Consider the following 12,747-nt stretch of genomic DNA (forward strand, 5'->3'; position numbering starts at 1 on the left):
CTTCTCTGGCTGCAAAATTTAGATTTGACTTGCAGACTGAGATTTGATTTACAGACCAGAAAAAAACAAAATGGAACAAAAACGTCCTGTTACGGGATTAATCGGTTTTCAATGCGCTGTAGGTCAATGGAGACTTGACTTACAGACTTTTTGACTTGAGAACCACCTTCCAATACGGATTAAGTTCTCAAGTCAAGACCCCACTGTATTTATATGACATATTTCTCCCAGAGCAGAGATCCCAAGTGGATTACAGTATAGTTAAAAAACACCAGAATTAAAGCACAATGAAGTAACCATGAAGTAACAGATTTAACTCATTCTGTTTTAAAAACTCAATTAAATTTAAAATACAGTAGAACCACCACCACCACCCCCATCTGTGGGATCAGGATCCACTGATTCACTTATCTGCTGCATGAAAATACTCAGTAAGACGCCCCCACACAAAATATGTATTTCTGCGCGTTTCCAGAGTTTATTTCCCCGAACAAGCCACTAAAAGGAACCAGAGCCCAAGCAAGGTATACTGTTTGACAGTTCTGCATTTTTTACCATTTGGAACAAATCCCCCATGGATACTGCAGTCCTATTGTACTTTAAAAGCTACTAAATAAAATACTAATTTTAGTTTACTTAACACAGAGAAACCAACATATAACCTAAAATTATTTGAAGTCAATAATTGCCAAAAGCCTGCTTAACTAGAAAGATCTTTGCTTGCCAGTGGATAAAAAGCAGGTAGGAGGCAACTATAGCCTCCCACTGCAGAGTTCCAGTGCCTGGGAAGGGCCACAGAGAAGGCCCTCTATCAAGTCCTCACCAAAAGGATCTCTGAAGAAGATGCAACTGTGAAAGGGGCCTCTTCAGCAGGTTGCCAAGCCCAAGCTATCTTCTAGATACCTTCGACCCAAACTATTTTAGAAGCCAGTCCTTGCTGAAAAGCAAAACATTTTTAGTACCCTGATAAAAGGATTGTAGCCTGTGTTTTCATGCAGTCATGAATGAAGGGAAGCCTATTTCTTCAGATCAGCTTGGTAACAAGTTGCCAATGTATTGGTGTACTACTAAGCAGCAAATACCCTTACCTAACTGATGGCAGAAGCAGTGGGAGTGGCCTGTCCCTCCTGTGTACAGTGCATTTCTACACTGATCATGTCTTTTACAGCTTGTACAAGAGTCCTCGTGAAGGATGGAGGATGAGACACTGGTTCCTCCTCTGCCTGCCCACTCAATCACCTTCATGAAATGCTAGGCCAATTATGACTATTGGATAGAATCTTAAATACAATGGCTGAAATTGGCATAGTAAGTTACAACTAGAGTAAGCCCACTGAATTAATGGAAGAGAAGAGTTAACTCACCAAATCCCCACTCATTCCATGGGCCGATTCTAGTTGTGACTTACTACACTAAGCACTTGGATTTCAACCAGTGTCTCATTAATAAATAAAACTCATAAAAATAAATACTACTGTAAACTGCTGTATCTTATGCCTCGCTGTAGGCAAGTCTCACCAAAACTCAAGAGTTGAGCAATATTTTTATTGGACCACTCATTAGGACTCAGTATATAACGCTTTACAGTAGGCTTCCTGTATCACTGGGAAAGCACACTTTCAAGTTTTTTGGATCTTTTCATCAGGCTAGGCATCATAAAACTTAAATTTACTTGGCAGGGTCTTTCAGCAGTAATGATTTACCACCTCTCAAGATTCAAGAAACTGAATTATGCTGACAATTCCATCTTCCTCTAAACACTAGCTGATACTCATGATTTGGCTTGACAGTTTGTACCTAGTGCACCTATTAAATTTAATATTCAGCTTTACTTGTATGGCGATTGCCATGTTACCTTGGGTTACTGCTTTAAACCAAGACAGAAGCCATAAGTTTGTCTCATGGCAAACATTAGCTCACAGTGTGGTTCCTAGTCTTTTATCCACAGAAATGGAGAGAGACAAGTCATTCTACATTCCCTGAGGGACAAGACTGTTACAATTCCAGTCGACTCTTCACATCTCATACAACTTCAGTCTAAATTTAGATGCCATGGTTCTGGTCAGGAAGATTTTTGGAATTTGTTATTTCTCTCACTCACCACACGATCAATTATAAAGCAACTGATTTTTAGATTTTTTTTTTTTTTTTTTTTTTTTTACTCATGGACTGTATGACTAACCTTCTTTTAGATCATACAGTTATGACGCTATGGTGTGCACACAGCCTTGCTTTACTTTGGAGTATTCTATGCTTAAAACTAAGCCTTGACAATGTTATAAACTACTTTAGACCAAATCTCAATATATATTGAACTGGACATATGGAAGATATATATAATCATCTTCCATATGTCCAGTTCAATATATATTGAGATTTGGTCTAAAGTTGAGATTTGTGACATGCTTCTATATAATCATGTCACAAACACTGCCATTTCAAGCAAGCAATTTGTTAAGGAAACCCTGCTAATACATTGGCTCAGTTCAGGCATCACATGAAATCATGGTTAAGGATGGTTTAGCATGATATCTAAATGACAAACCACTTATGGTCATTCAATGACTGTTGTATCCTGGAGATGGGATCATTTTATGTAGATGAAAGGAAGGAAAAATAGAAACAGAGAAGCACCTCTAAAATTATCATTGTTTACTTTCATTATGTTTGGAAATTCAAACTACAGTTTGAGTGGCAAGTCCCATTTAGTACAAACCATGGTTCGCTAGGATGTCTCAACTGAGCTACTCAATTACTGCTTGCTTCTTGCTAGTGCTGTTTTTTTTATCACACAAAAAGCTATCTCCCTAAAAAAGAAAAAGAACAATCTTCAGGGGAGACAGCCTACCTTCCTGTGTAGTATACACTTTTTGAGACTTCTGGTGTTGCTTCCAGCCAGATATTCCCTCATGCAGTTATTTCCTCATAGAGTCTCCATGTTTTAAGTTAGTCAAATGGACATATGTGCGCTGATGTCGAGCTTCAATGGAATCAACGCACCTGCAACACATTTGATGTAGACCTTGATAGTGATTAAATGCAGTCTTCCCTTTATATTTCAGTTTAAATGATCTATTATTTGAAACCTCAGGAATGCTTTTGAGAATTGGTCTATAACAAAGAAAATAGAATAATTCCACTTTTTTTGCTCTTCAGTATTTGCTGTGATGAAGATGACAGATTCTTTTAAGTATGTAGTTTTCTAGGGGAACAGTCCATGAATATAGCTCACATCCATTGGCAATGGAGTTCTTCTGAGCCACCAGAAAGTCTGCTATAAAGATATTCTACTAAGTCCTCACAGACCAATTTAATAAAAACAGAGAAGCTCATGCTGCACAATCCTTCTAAACACAGCACTGTATACAAGACAGAAGATGATCATTCTCTTTTCACTTTTCTGAGTGCAAACTGCTGCAAACTACTTATAAGTGTGATGCTATATAAAAGCATACGTTCAAAAAGTTAATACAGTGGTGCCTCGCTTAACGAGTGCACCGTATAGCGATGTTTCCGTATAGCGATCCCTTTTTCGGGATCGCTATACGGAAACATACCCGATCTTCGCAATGGGGAAAACCCGCATTGCGAAGATCGGGTATTGCGGCGGCCATTTTGGAGCCGCCGAACAGCTGTTCGGCGGCTCCAAAATGGCCGCTGGAAACCCAGAAATGGCTGCCGGCAGCCGTTTTCACACCGTGCCCTCGCTTAGCGAGGGCGCGAAAATGGCTGCCGGCAATTGGAATCCTCGCTGAACGGGTAAGTAAGAAAGGTATTGGAACGCATTAAACTAAGTTTAATGCGTTTCAATACATTTTCCCTACCCGTTTAGCGACGATTCTGCATAGCTAAGGTTAATCCGGAACAGATTAACCTCGCTATGCGGGGCACCACTGTATATGCAGATTTGTCTGCAGTGAAGGCAGTTGAGTCTAATGTTAGTGTGGGGTGAATCTGCTCCAGATGTTAGCATCAGAATAATTTCAGTACCTGGAAGAGGTCTCTTAATATTCAGACTAAAAACTGCAGTGGATTCACCACCCCCCAGTCACACTGGAACCACCAGACTCCACTGTTCATCTGCTGTGAGATGAAGTCTTTATCCTCCTGCATTTGCTTCTGTACTCTCACATATACACTCTTCAGATCCAGTGCTGCTGTCTATCTACCTTCATCTATACTGCTCATTTTAGGTCCTTCCATCTCACATGTTTTCCTTAAATATTTGACCGAGAAAGCTTCTTTCATCTTACTAACTGCTTTGCAAAGAGAGAAGATCCAATTTCATGATTAGCCACAAGGATCAGCAAGTCATCACTGTAAACAGCATTGCTTTGAAAAAGGATGTGTAGTTTTGCAATTGATATAGTGCTCATTTAATAAATAAATCAAATCTTCAGAATCTAACACTAGGAAACAGATAGGGTGCCTAAGACTTTATTGAAGAAAACTGCTATTTTGAATTCTGCCAAGAAAATAAAAGGCCATGAAGTTCTGCAAGTACTTCAGTGAACATTCCTTAGTACTGTATTACAGAAATAGAAAAAAAGTATGTAATAAGTTCCATTCTGATTGTTTTTTTAATAGAAAGGTCCACAATGAATGTATTGTTGTAATATAACCTGAAAGCAATTGACATGGAAAAATGTGGCAAGTTGACTGATTTATAGCACAAAACAAAAATGGTACACTAAATTAAGTTGCAGAAAGATGTTTCTGGCAACAACGAACATTGATCTGCAGTTTATTTAATCATCCACCATTATCTTATTTTTTCATTGTTCTTCTAAGCAAAGAACTAGGATATGGCACAGAGCTTGCCAAGAATCAAAAAGTCAGCATTTCCTTAAGTGATTCCCATCACTTCCTTCTGGTCTACATGGGAACAAATGATACAGCCAGACACACCCTTCAGTGTATTGCAAGTGACTACAATGCTCTGGGTAGGGAGCTAAAGGACTTCAGGGCACAGATTATTTTTTTTATCATTCCGATGTGAGGAGACCCATAAATTAGAGCATGGAACAAAGGCTGGGAGCGTTTGAGTAAGAAACAAAGAGAGAAACAACTGTTACATCACTTTGGGGGTATATTACAGATCTCCTAACCAGACAGGGAATGTAGATGATGCCCTCCTAGATGAGACTGCAAAACATCAAAGAGAAGAAGTAAAGTAATAATGGGAGATTTCTGCTACCTTAGAATCTGCTGGAATTCCAACTTGTCCAGGACTGCAAAGCCCGTCAAAGTTCTCACTTCCTTTGCTGACAACATCTTTCAGAAAGTGGAAGAAGCAACAAGATCAGCTGTTCTGAATCTGGTCCTAACTAACAGGGAAGAACTTGTTAATGAAGTGGAAATAGTGGGAACTTTGGATGGAAGTGACCATGCTCTCTTGGGATTTGTTATTCTGAGAAATGGGGAAGCTGAGAGTAGTACTGTATAATGTGAACACTGACCTCAAAAATGATGATTTCAACAAGCTTAAGGAAATGCTGAATGAGATTCCAGAATCAGAAATACTCAAAGGGAAGGGAGTCCATGGTGGATGGGTGTTTCGTTACAAAGCAAAAGTGAAGGCAAAATCACAGACAACTCCTACAAGAAAGAAATGGAGGAGAAATCTGAGGACGTCAAGGTGGCTGCACAATTTGTCAGATTAGCTAAGCTTCAAAAGGACAATGTATAAGAAATGGAAGGAAGGCAAATCACCAAGAAAGAGTACAAGCGGGTAGTCAAAAAGGAAATAGTTCCCAACCAGGTACAAGTGGAATATACGAGGAAATGAGGGGGCTCCTGCCCAGGACATTTGTTTGTTTGTTAGGTTGCCTTTCTCACAATAAGGGGACTCAAGGTGGCACCTAGTAGTAAAAATAATAGAATTAAAAACAAATTAAGTTACACATTAAAAACAATTAAATTACAAGTCTGATTAAAATACACTGGATAATTAAAAGCATGTAAAATTTTAAAAACTATCTAAATTTAAAAATGGCATTCAGGGACTCACTCATGATTGTTAAAACTCTGCCTGAAAAGGTGGGTCGATCTGTCAGTGGAAGGATAAAAGGGAGAGGGTCAACTTGACCTACCGAGGGAGAGCATTCCATAACCTGGGAGCAGTCACAGAGAAGTGTTGGGAAATGGTTCTGCAGCAGCAGAAAAGAGAGTTTATTACTGTATGTAGCTATATCTATAAATCTATGTACTCTCCATATATCTATAGGCAACAGGAAGAAGCATATTTCCTCATTTCCTATTGCATTGTAATAGGATAGGTTTTGCTGTATAAGCTGTTTGATAGGCTGAAACTCTGCTGAAAGTAGGCGTTCTTATAGGCAATAAATCACTCTGACAGTGGCTGGAGAGAGCTGAGCTGATAAAGCTGAGGGAGAAACTGAAAGAGAAAATAGAAGAACACTGCAGAGAGAAGCTGTGAGGCAGTTCAGTCTCTCCCCAGCTAACAGAAAGAAGTCTCTCCCCAGCAAACTGAAAGAGCAAAACAAAGCGAAGTCTTCTGTCTTTGGGAGTCATTTATTTTTCAGCACACACTTCTTCGAGCCGGCCTTGCAATAAGTGGTGCTCCCGTGTGATCGAACGTAAGAAAAGGGCCATCAATCTTCAGTTACGACCACAGAACGATGGTACTTGTGTTCTGCCCTACCACCTCGCTCTGCACGAGCTCAGCGCGCTAATCATCCTTTTAAAGGATCCCAAAGGGTGAGTAGGTTGGTCAAATTCAGATACATACAATGGGCTCAGGATTATCCCAAGACCAAAAGGCTTTTGTAGATGAACTGTTCCTTCTAATTACAAGCCATGGCCACCCAGCCACGAAGAAAGAGCTGGAAGACTTAGTTTTGGCCATATATTCATGTTGTCCATGGGTCCCTGAGAGTGGCACCCTTGACTTAGAACAATGGATGAAGATTGGGAGCACATTTCAAAACGACCCGAAAATTACTTCACACATTCTTTTTAGTTGGTGCAAAGTGAGGGCTTCTCTTAAGAATCTTTCCCCAAGGAACATCCTTTTCAATCAACAAATGGAATGTGGGGCCATGTCCATGTACCCTCCTTTGCCACGGATACTACCTCCAGCACCTAGTGCATCCCTATTGCCTTCTGCACCTCCATTGCCTTCTCAGTATGATTCCTACCACAGTAGGAAGAAGCCTCCTGATAGACTGGACAATGATGACTTTAGCACTCCTGTCCTATTTCTACAAAATGACCACAATGCACCTTTAAGAACAACCCCTGTGGTAACCCCGATTGCAGCTTCTCTGTCCGCTGTGCTAATTGACTCTGGGGATACAGCGCACTCAATGATTTCTGCATTTCCCATCATCCAAGGTACCCCTGCTGTTGCTCCAGTTGCTGCTGCTGGGGGCCAACCTGCCCTCCCTGGGGCAGCTGCAGTCCCGGACCGATATGAACCCATCCCAATGAAACTGATTAAGGACTTGTTGCAGGCTGTTAAAGAATATGGCCCTCATGCACCCTACACCAAAGCCTTGCTGGAAAATTTGTCAGAACAGAAGCTGACACCAAATGATTGGAAATTGGTTGTGCGTTCCTTGCTGCCTCCAGCTCAGTCGCTGCTAATTTTGGATGAAATGCGACACTTGGCAACAGACCAAGCTGAACAAAATGCCCACTCAAACCAACAAGCCATTAACAGGGTTACCAGGGATCAACTTCTTGGTAATGGGCAGTTTCAAACTTCAGCCCAACAACTTGGCCTTTCAGACCTTGCCATAGAACAGCTTGCCAAAATTATGAAAAAAGCATGGGCCAAGTTGCCAGTGTCTACTGAGGGGCCATCGCCTGGGTTTACCACCATTCGGCAAGGCCCCAAAGAATCATTCTCTGACTTTGTTAGTTGCCTGATTACAGCAATAGAAAGGCAAATTGATAACCATAAGGCACGTTCTATGCTTCAAAAACAGCTGGCCTTTGAATATGCTAATGATGACTGCAGAAAGGCACTGACTCCCATTTATAGCAACCCAGAAACCACTATTCAGGATATGTTAAGAGTCTGTCAAAATGTGGGCTCTATTTCTTATAAGGCAGCTATGTATGCTACAGCACAACAAGCCATTCAATCAAACCCAGCGCAAGGTAAACGGTGTTTTTCCTGTGGGAAAGAGGGGCATTTTAAAAACCAGTGTCGTTCCACGCCAAAACACGTCAATAGACCCTCTAAGAAGTGTCCCATTTGTCAGAAAGGCTATCATTGGGCTAGCCAATGCCGCTCTCGCCCTGAGAATCAACAACAGAATAATCATGCCAGTGACCAGTTTTACCACATGGATCAGGGAAACGCCGAGATGGGCCAGCCCCAGGCCCAGGCAAAGAATTAGGGGCGCAGCAGCCAGATAGTTCTTCAAAACTGGAGGACACTGAATGCTTAGATTATATCCCACCACTTGCTAAGGACTGGCTAGAGATATGCAATCGTAAAGAAGCAGCCAATTGGGGTTGGGCTATAGATGCTGAGCAGGCAGCTGAACAAAGAGGCATCATAGTCAAAGTAGCTGAGTCTGTCTTTCTGAATCTTCCAGGGCTACCATCGCCAGTCCCGGTTAGTATTCCTGTATCCATTCCACAGGGATTCATGGGACTTTTATTGCCATTTGCCCCTAACCCTAATTTGGACATCGTCCCTGGGATGTTTTTTCCCTCTGACTTCAGTACATTCATGATTCATGTCCGGTCCAACATTCCCCTGCACCTACCTGCTGGAATGGGAATTGGTAAATTGTTTCTGCTTCCAGATGTATCTAATGGACAGTCTGTTTCCCCCAACAAAGTGCCTGAAAATTTGCTTATGGCTACTATTGCTTTGTCAGATCAGAGGCCGATGTTAACTATTACTATGGTAGGCAAAGCCATTCATGGCTTGCTGGATTCTGGTGCTGACGTGACGGTCATAGCGAAACAGGATTGGCCAGGGTCTTTGCCCTTGCAGCAGGCAGCCGCAGTATATGGAGTAGGTGGATTTACTGCGGCACAGCAAAGTGCCCATAATATCATGTTTCAATCAGAGGATAAAGTTATACAACTGAAACCATTGGTCATGGACATTCCTCTAACACTATGGGGCAGAGATTTGTTGTCCCAGTTGGGAACTGTCATACATACAAATTTATCCTAAGGGCCTCCCCGTGCGCGCCACTACATGCTCTTCCTATTAAATGGACAGATTTGACACCAGTTTGGGTTGAGCAGTGGCCTATGCCACTTCAGAAGCTCCAGGCGGTGGAGGCCTTGATAGAGGAGCAACTTACCCTTGGGCATATTAGACCTAGTGTCAGCGCTTGGAACACGCCTGTATTTGTCATTAAAAAGAAATCAGGAAAATGGAGAGTGCTTCAAGACCTTAGAAAAGTCAATGAACGTATGCAGATAATGGGTCCCCTTCAATGTGGAATGCCTAATCCAAACTTGCTACCTCAGGATCATGACCTGCGAGTCATTGACTTGAAGGACTGTTTTTTCTCCATCCCCTTGCACCCACAAGATTGTGAAAAATTTGCCTTCACTGTGCCTGTCTATAATAACTCTCAACCAACCCACCATTTTGAATGGGTCTGTCTCCCCCAAGGAATGTGCAACAGCCCCTCCTTGTGTCAGGTTTTTGTAGCTGCAGCACTTGAACCATTTAGAAAAAAGTATCCTCAATTGACTGTTTACCATTACATGCATGACATTTTGATAGCTGGTAAATGTATTACCTCTTCTCACATGGACTTCCTTGCCTCTCAACTTACTGCATATGGTCTTTGCATATCCCCTGAGAAGGTACAGACTGTTCCACCATACCAATATTTGGGACATAAACTTTCACAACAAGCATCTATACCAAAGCTTCCTCAACTGAAGATTCCATCTACTCTGACCTTAGTCCAATTACAAAGCCTACTAGGAAATATTAATTGGGCTAGACCTTTCCTGGCTCTCACCACAAAAGAACTTTCTCCATTATTCGACGCTCTCTCTGGTCACACATCGCCGGCGGATGTCATTCCTATTACGGAGCCAATGAAGCAAGCGTTTCAACTTGTTTCTCACCGCCTTAAACTTCAAGCCATTGATCGACTACCTCCAGACTCTTCTCGTCTTTCATGTGCTATTTTATCTACTCCTTCACTCCCTACAGCCATCCTGTATGTTCCTGTCACGTCTGAAAGGATTGCCATAATTGAATGGTTGCATCTTCCTCACACACCTTCTCGCAAACTCTATCCATTTGTCACAGCTGTGGCAGACCTGTTTTCTAAGGCCCGTTCTCATTGTGTTCAGTTGATTGGTTCTGATATTGACTGTGTTTATTTTCCTTTCAGGCAAGGGGATGCTGAACGTCTTCTACAAAATTCAGTTGATTTCCAAATTGCATGCGCCGACTTTCTCGGCAAAGTCATTCCTAATCCTCCAAAGGACAAATGTATAACTTTGCTGTCTCTTGTTCCCTATACCTTAACCACTTGCTTTGCAGATCATCCATTGCCTACAGCGACTACCATGTTCACAGATGGCTCACCAAGCAAGGGTGTTGTTACCTGGCAGGACGAAAGTGGTAACTGGGTTCCTCAATTTACATCTTCTCATACTTCTGCTCAACGGTCGGAACTTGCTGCTGTTATTCTTGCCTTTCAAATATTTGCTCACCAGGACTTTAACTTGATTGTGGACACTCAGTATGTATTTCGACTACTGTTACATTTGCCTTCCTCCTATCTTGCTCCCTCAATGGACAAGGAACTGTATGACTTGTTTTCCACTTTGCAGTCTCTGCTTCAGTCACGCATCAATCAGTGTTTTGTTTTTCACATTCGCTCCCATTCTAATTTGCCTGGGTTCCTTGTCCAGGGAAATGCGGTGGCGGATTCATTTTTACATGACGTCCCTGAGACATTTCACCTTTTTGATGATCCTATGTCTTCGCATGGGATGTTTCATCAATCTGCTAAGACTCTTCATAAACAGTTTAATATTCCCATGGCTCAAGCTCGGGACATTGTCTCAGCCTGTTCATCCTGTACTACCTCTCCTTTGAATCTGCCTTTTGATGCTGTTAACTCCCGTGGAGAACATTCGAATGAGATTTGGCAAATGGACGTAACTCATACGCCATTATTGTCCCCATTCTCTAAGCTTCATCTCACTGTTGATACTTACTCAGGTTTTATTTGGGTGACACCAATGAAGGGAGAAACTACTAGACACGTCATCCAGCACTGTGTTTGCACATTTGCTGTTATGGGTCGACCAGACGTGATCAAAACTGACAATGGACCAGCTTATGTTTCAGATGCCTTTTCTCCATTTTGTAAACAATGGGGAATTAGGCTTAAACATGGGATTCCTTTTAACTCTACAGGTCAAGCAATCGTCGAGCGTGCTCATTTAACCTTTAAATCCCTTCTTCAGAAGCAGACCTCTGGGAAGAATGTTCCTGTAGCTGACATCCCTATAGCTGTTGCTCGTGTATTGTACACACTAAACCTTTTGCTGTTTCCTCATAATAGGAACCACACTCCTGTTGAGCTTCATTTCAGGTCCCAGGAGCAACTGCCGCGACCTTTGGTGTCATATCGTCAGCCACCGGACCCTATCTGGAAAGGGGCCAGCCGAACTGATTACCTGGGGACGCGGATACGCTGCAATTGCCTTGGACAAAGGAGCTGTGTGGATTCCTACACGATGTGTTCGCCCATGGCGCGCTGCGCTTCCAAAGGACATTGTGGACTCGTGATGTGTTCAGTGTTATTATTGTTCTTTTCCTGTAGCCAGGGTACTTCTTTAGGACCATGGCAGGACAATTATTATTTTAAAGAGATAAGTAAGATGTCTGATGTTCTGAATTGGACTAATTGTTATATTTGTGCTCACATTCCTAGCAATGCTTTTTCTGATGGTTCATATATAGGCGTTCCAATGCAGGATTGGACGTCTAATGTTAGTATTCCTCGTCAGACCGTTAATGTGTCCCACACTATACCTTTAGGTCTAGGAGCTAGTATTGCTGCTTCTTGGTGTTTTCGTACAGGTAACCTTTCCTCCTCAAATGCCACTGTGAAGGTTGGTACGTTCCCTTCGTGCAATCGTACCTTCATGATTCAAGAATCACTGCTGTCTGGTTATGATTACATAGGCTGTAATTTAACCCTGCAAATTAATGGTACCGCTTCCTTGTTATCTTGCGGAGGTATGGCTACCACTGCTAAGAGTGGGAAGCTCGGTCTACTCTGGAAAACATTCCTTACATTGTGTATTCAACGTGCTTTTGATGATTCTGTCCCGTCCTCTCTACCTGAAGGATATTGGTTTATTTGTGGCCGCTTCGCCTATAAGTTTATTCCCGCTTACTGGCGTGGAACTTGCACCGTGGGTTTCTTGGTTCCTGCTGTTACTAAACATGCTTCACTTGCTGTTTTGGGCCGTGTTCGTAATCGACGCAACAACGACCTGAATTCCTTTCCTGTTGCTACCCGAGGGTTTATCACGCTATTTGCTCCTTTCATTGGCGCTACCTGGAACTATCGCAGTTTGCTAAAGTTATCTAATTTTACAGAAGCCATGTTTAATGACACTATCCGTGCCTTAAAGCTTGTAAATTCAGAGCTCAGCGACCTACGTTCAGTTGCTTTGCAGAATCGCCAAGCGTTAGATGTCATGTTAGCGGCCAAAGGTGGTGTTTGAGCTCTGATTGGAGCTACCTGCTGTGTATATGTATCT

At 42.2% G+C, this 12,747-nt stretch overlaps 1 protein-coding gene across 5 annotated transcripts in view; it reads right to left on the minus strand.

Moving 5' to 3' along the window:
* NAA16 (N-alpha-acetyltransferase 16, NatA auxiliary subunit) overlaps window positions 1-12,747 on the minus strand; it is a 107,880-nt gene that overhangs the window by 44,781 nt on the left and 50,352 nt on the right. Inside the window, exon 10 of one of the 5 annotated variants that reach the window (XM_020804249.3) lies at window positions 2,875-3,000. The exons of the other annotated variants lie outside the window; for them this stretch is intronic. Within the exon in view, the coding sequence (XP_020659908.1) occupies window positions 2,992-3,000 (9 nt within the window). The 3' untranslated portion in view covers window positions 2,875-2,991. Of the gene's footprint in view, window positions 1-2,874; window positions 3,001-12,747 lie in introns of those variants that run through there. 5 annotated transcript variants of the gene reach the window in all.

This window comes from Pogona vitticeps, chromosome 3 (genome assembly GCF_051106095.1).
Source record: "Pogona vitticeps strain Pit_001003342236 chromosome 3, PviZW2.1, whole genome shotgun sequence".
Classification (NCBI taxonomy): Eukaryota; Metazoa; Chordata; class Lepidosauria; order Squamata; family Agamidae; genus Pogona; species Pogona vitticeps.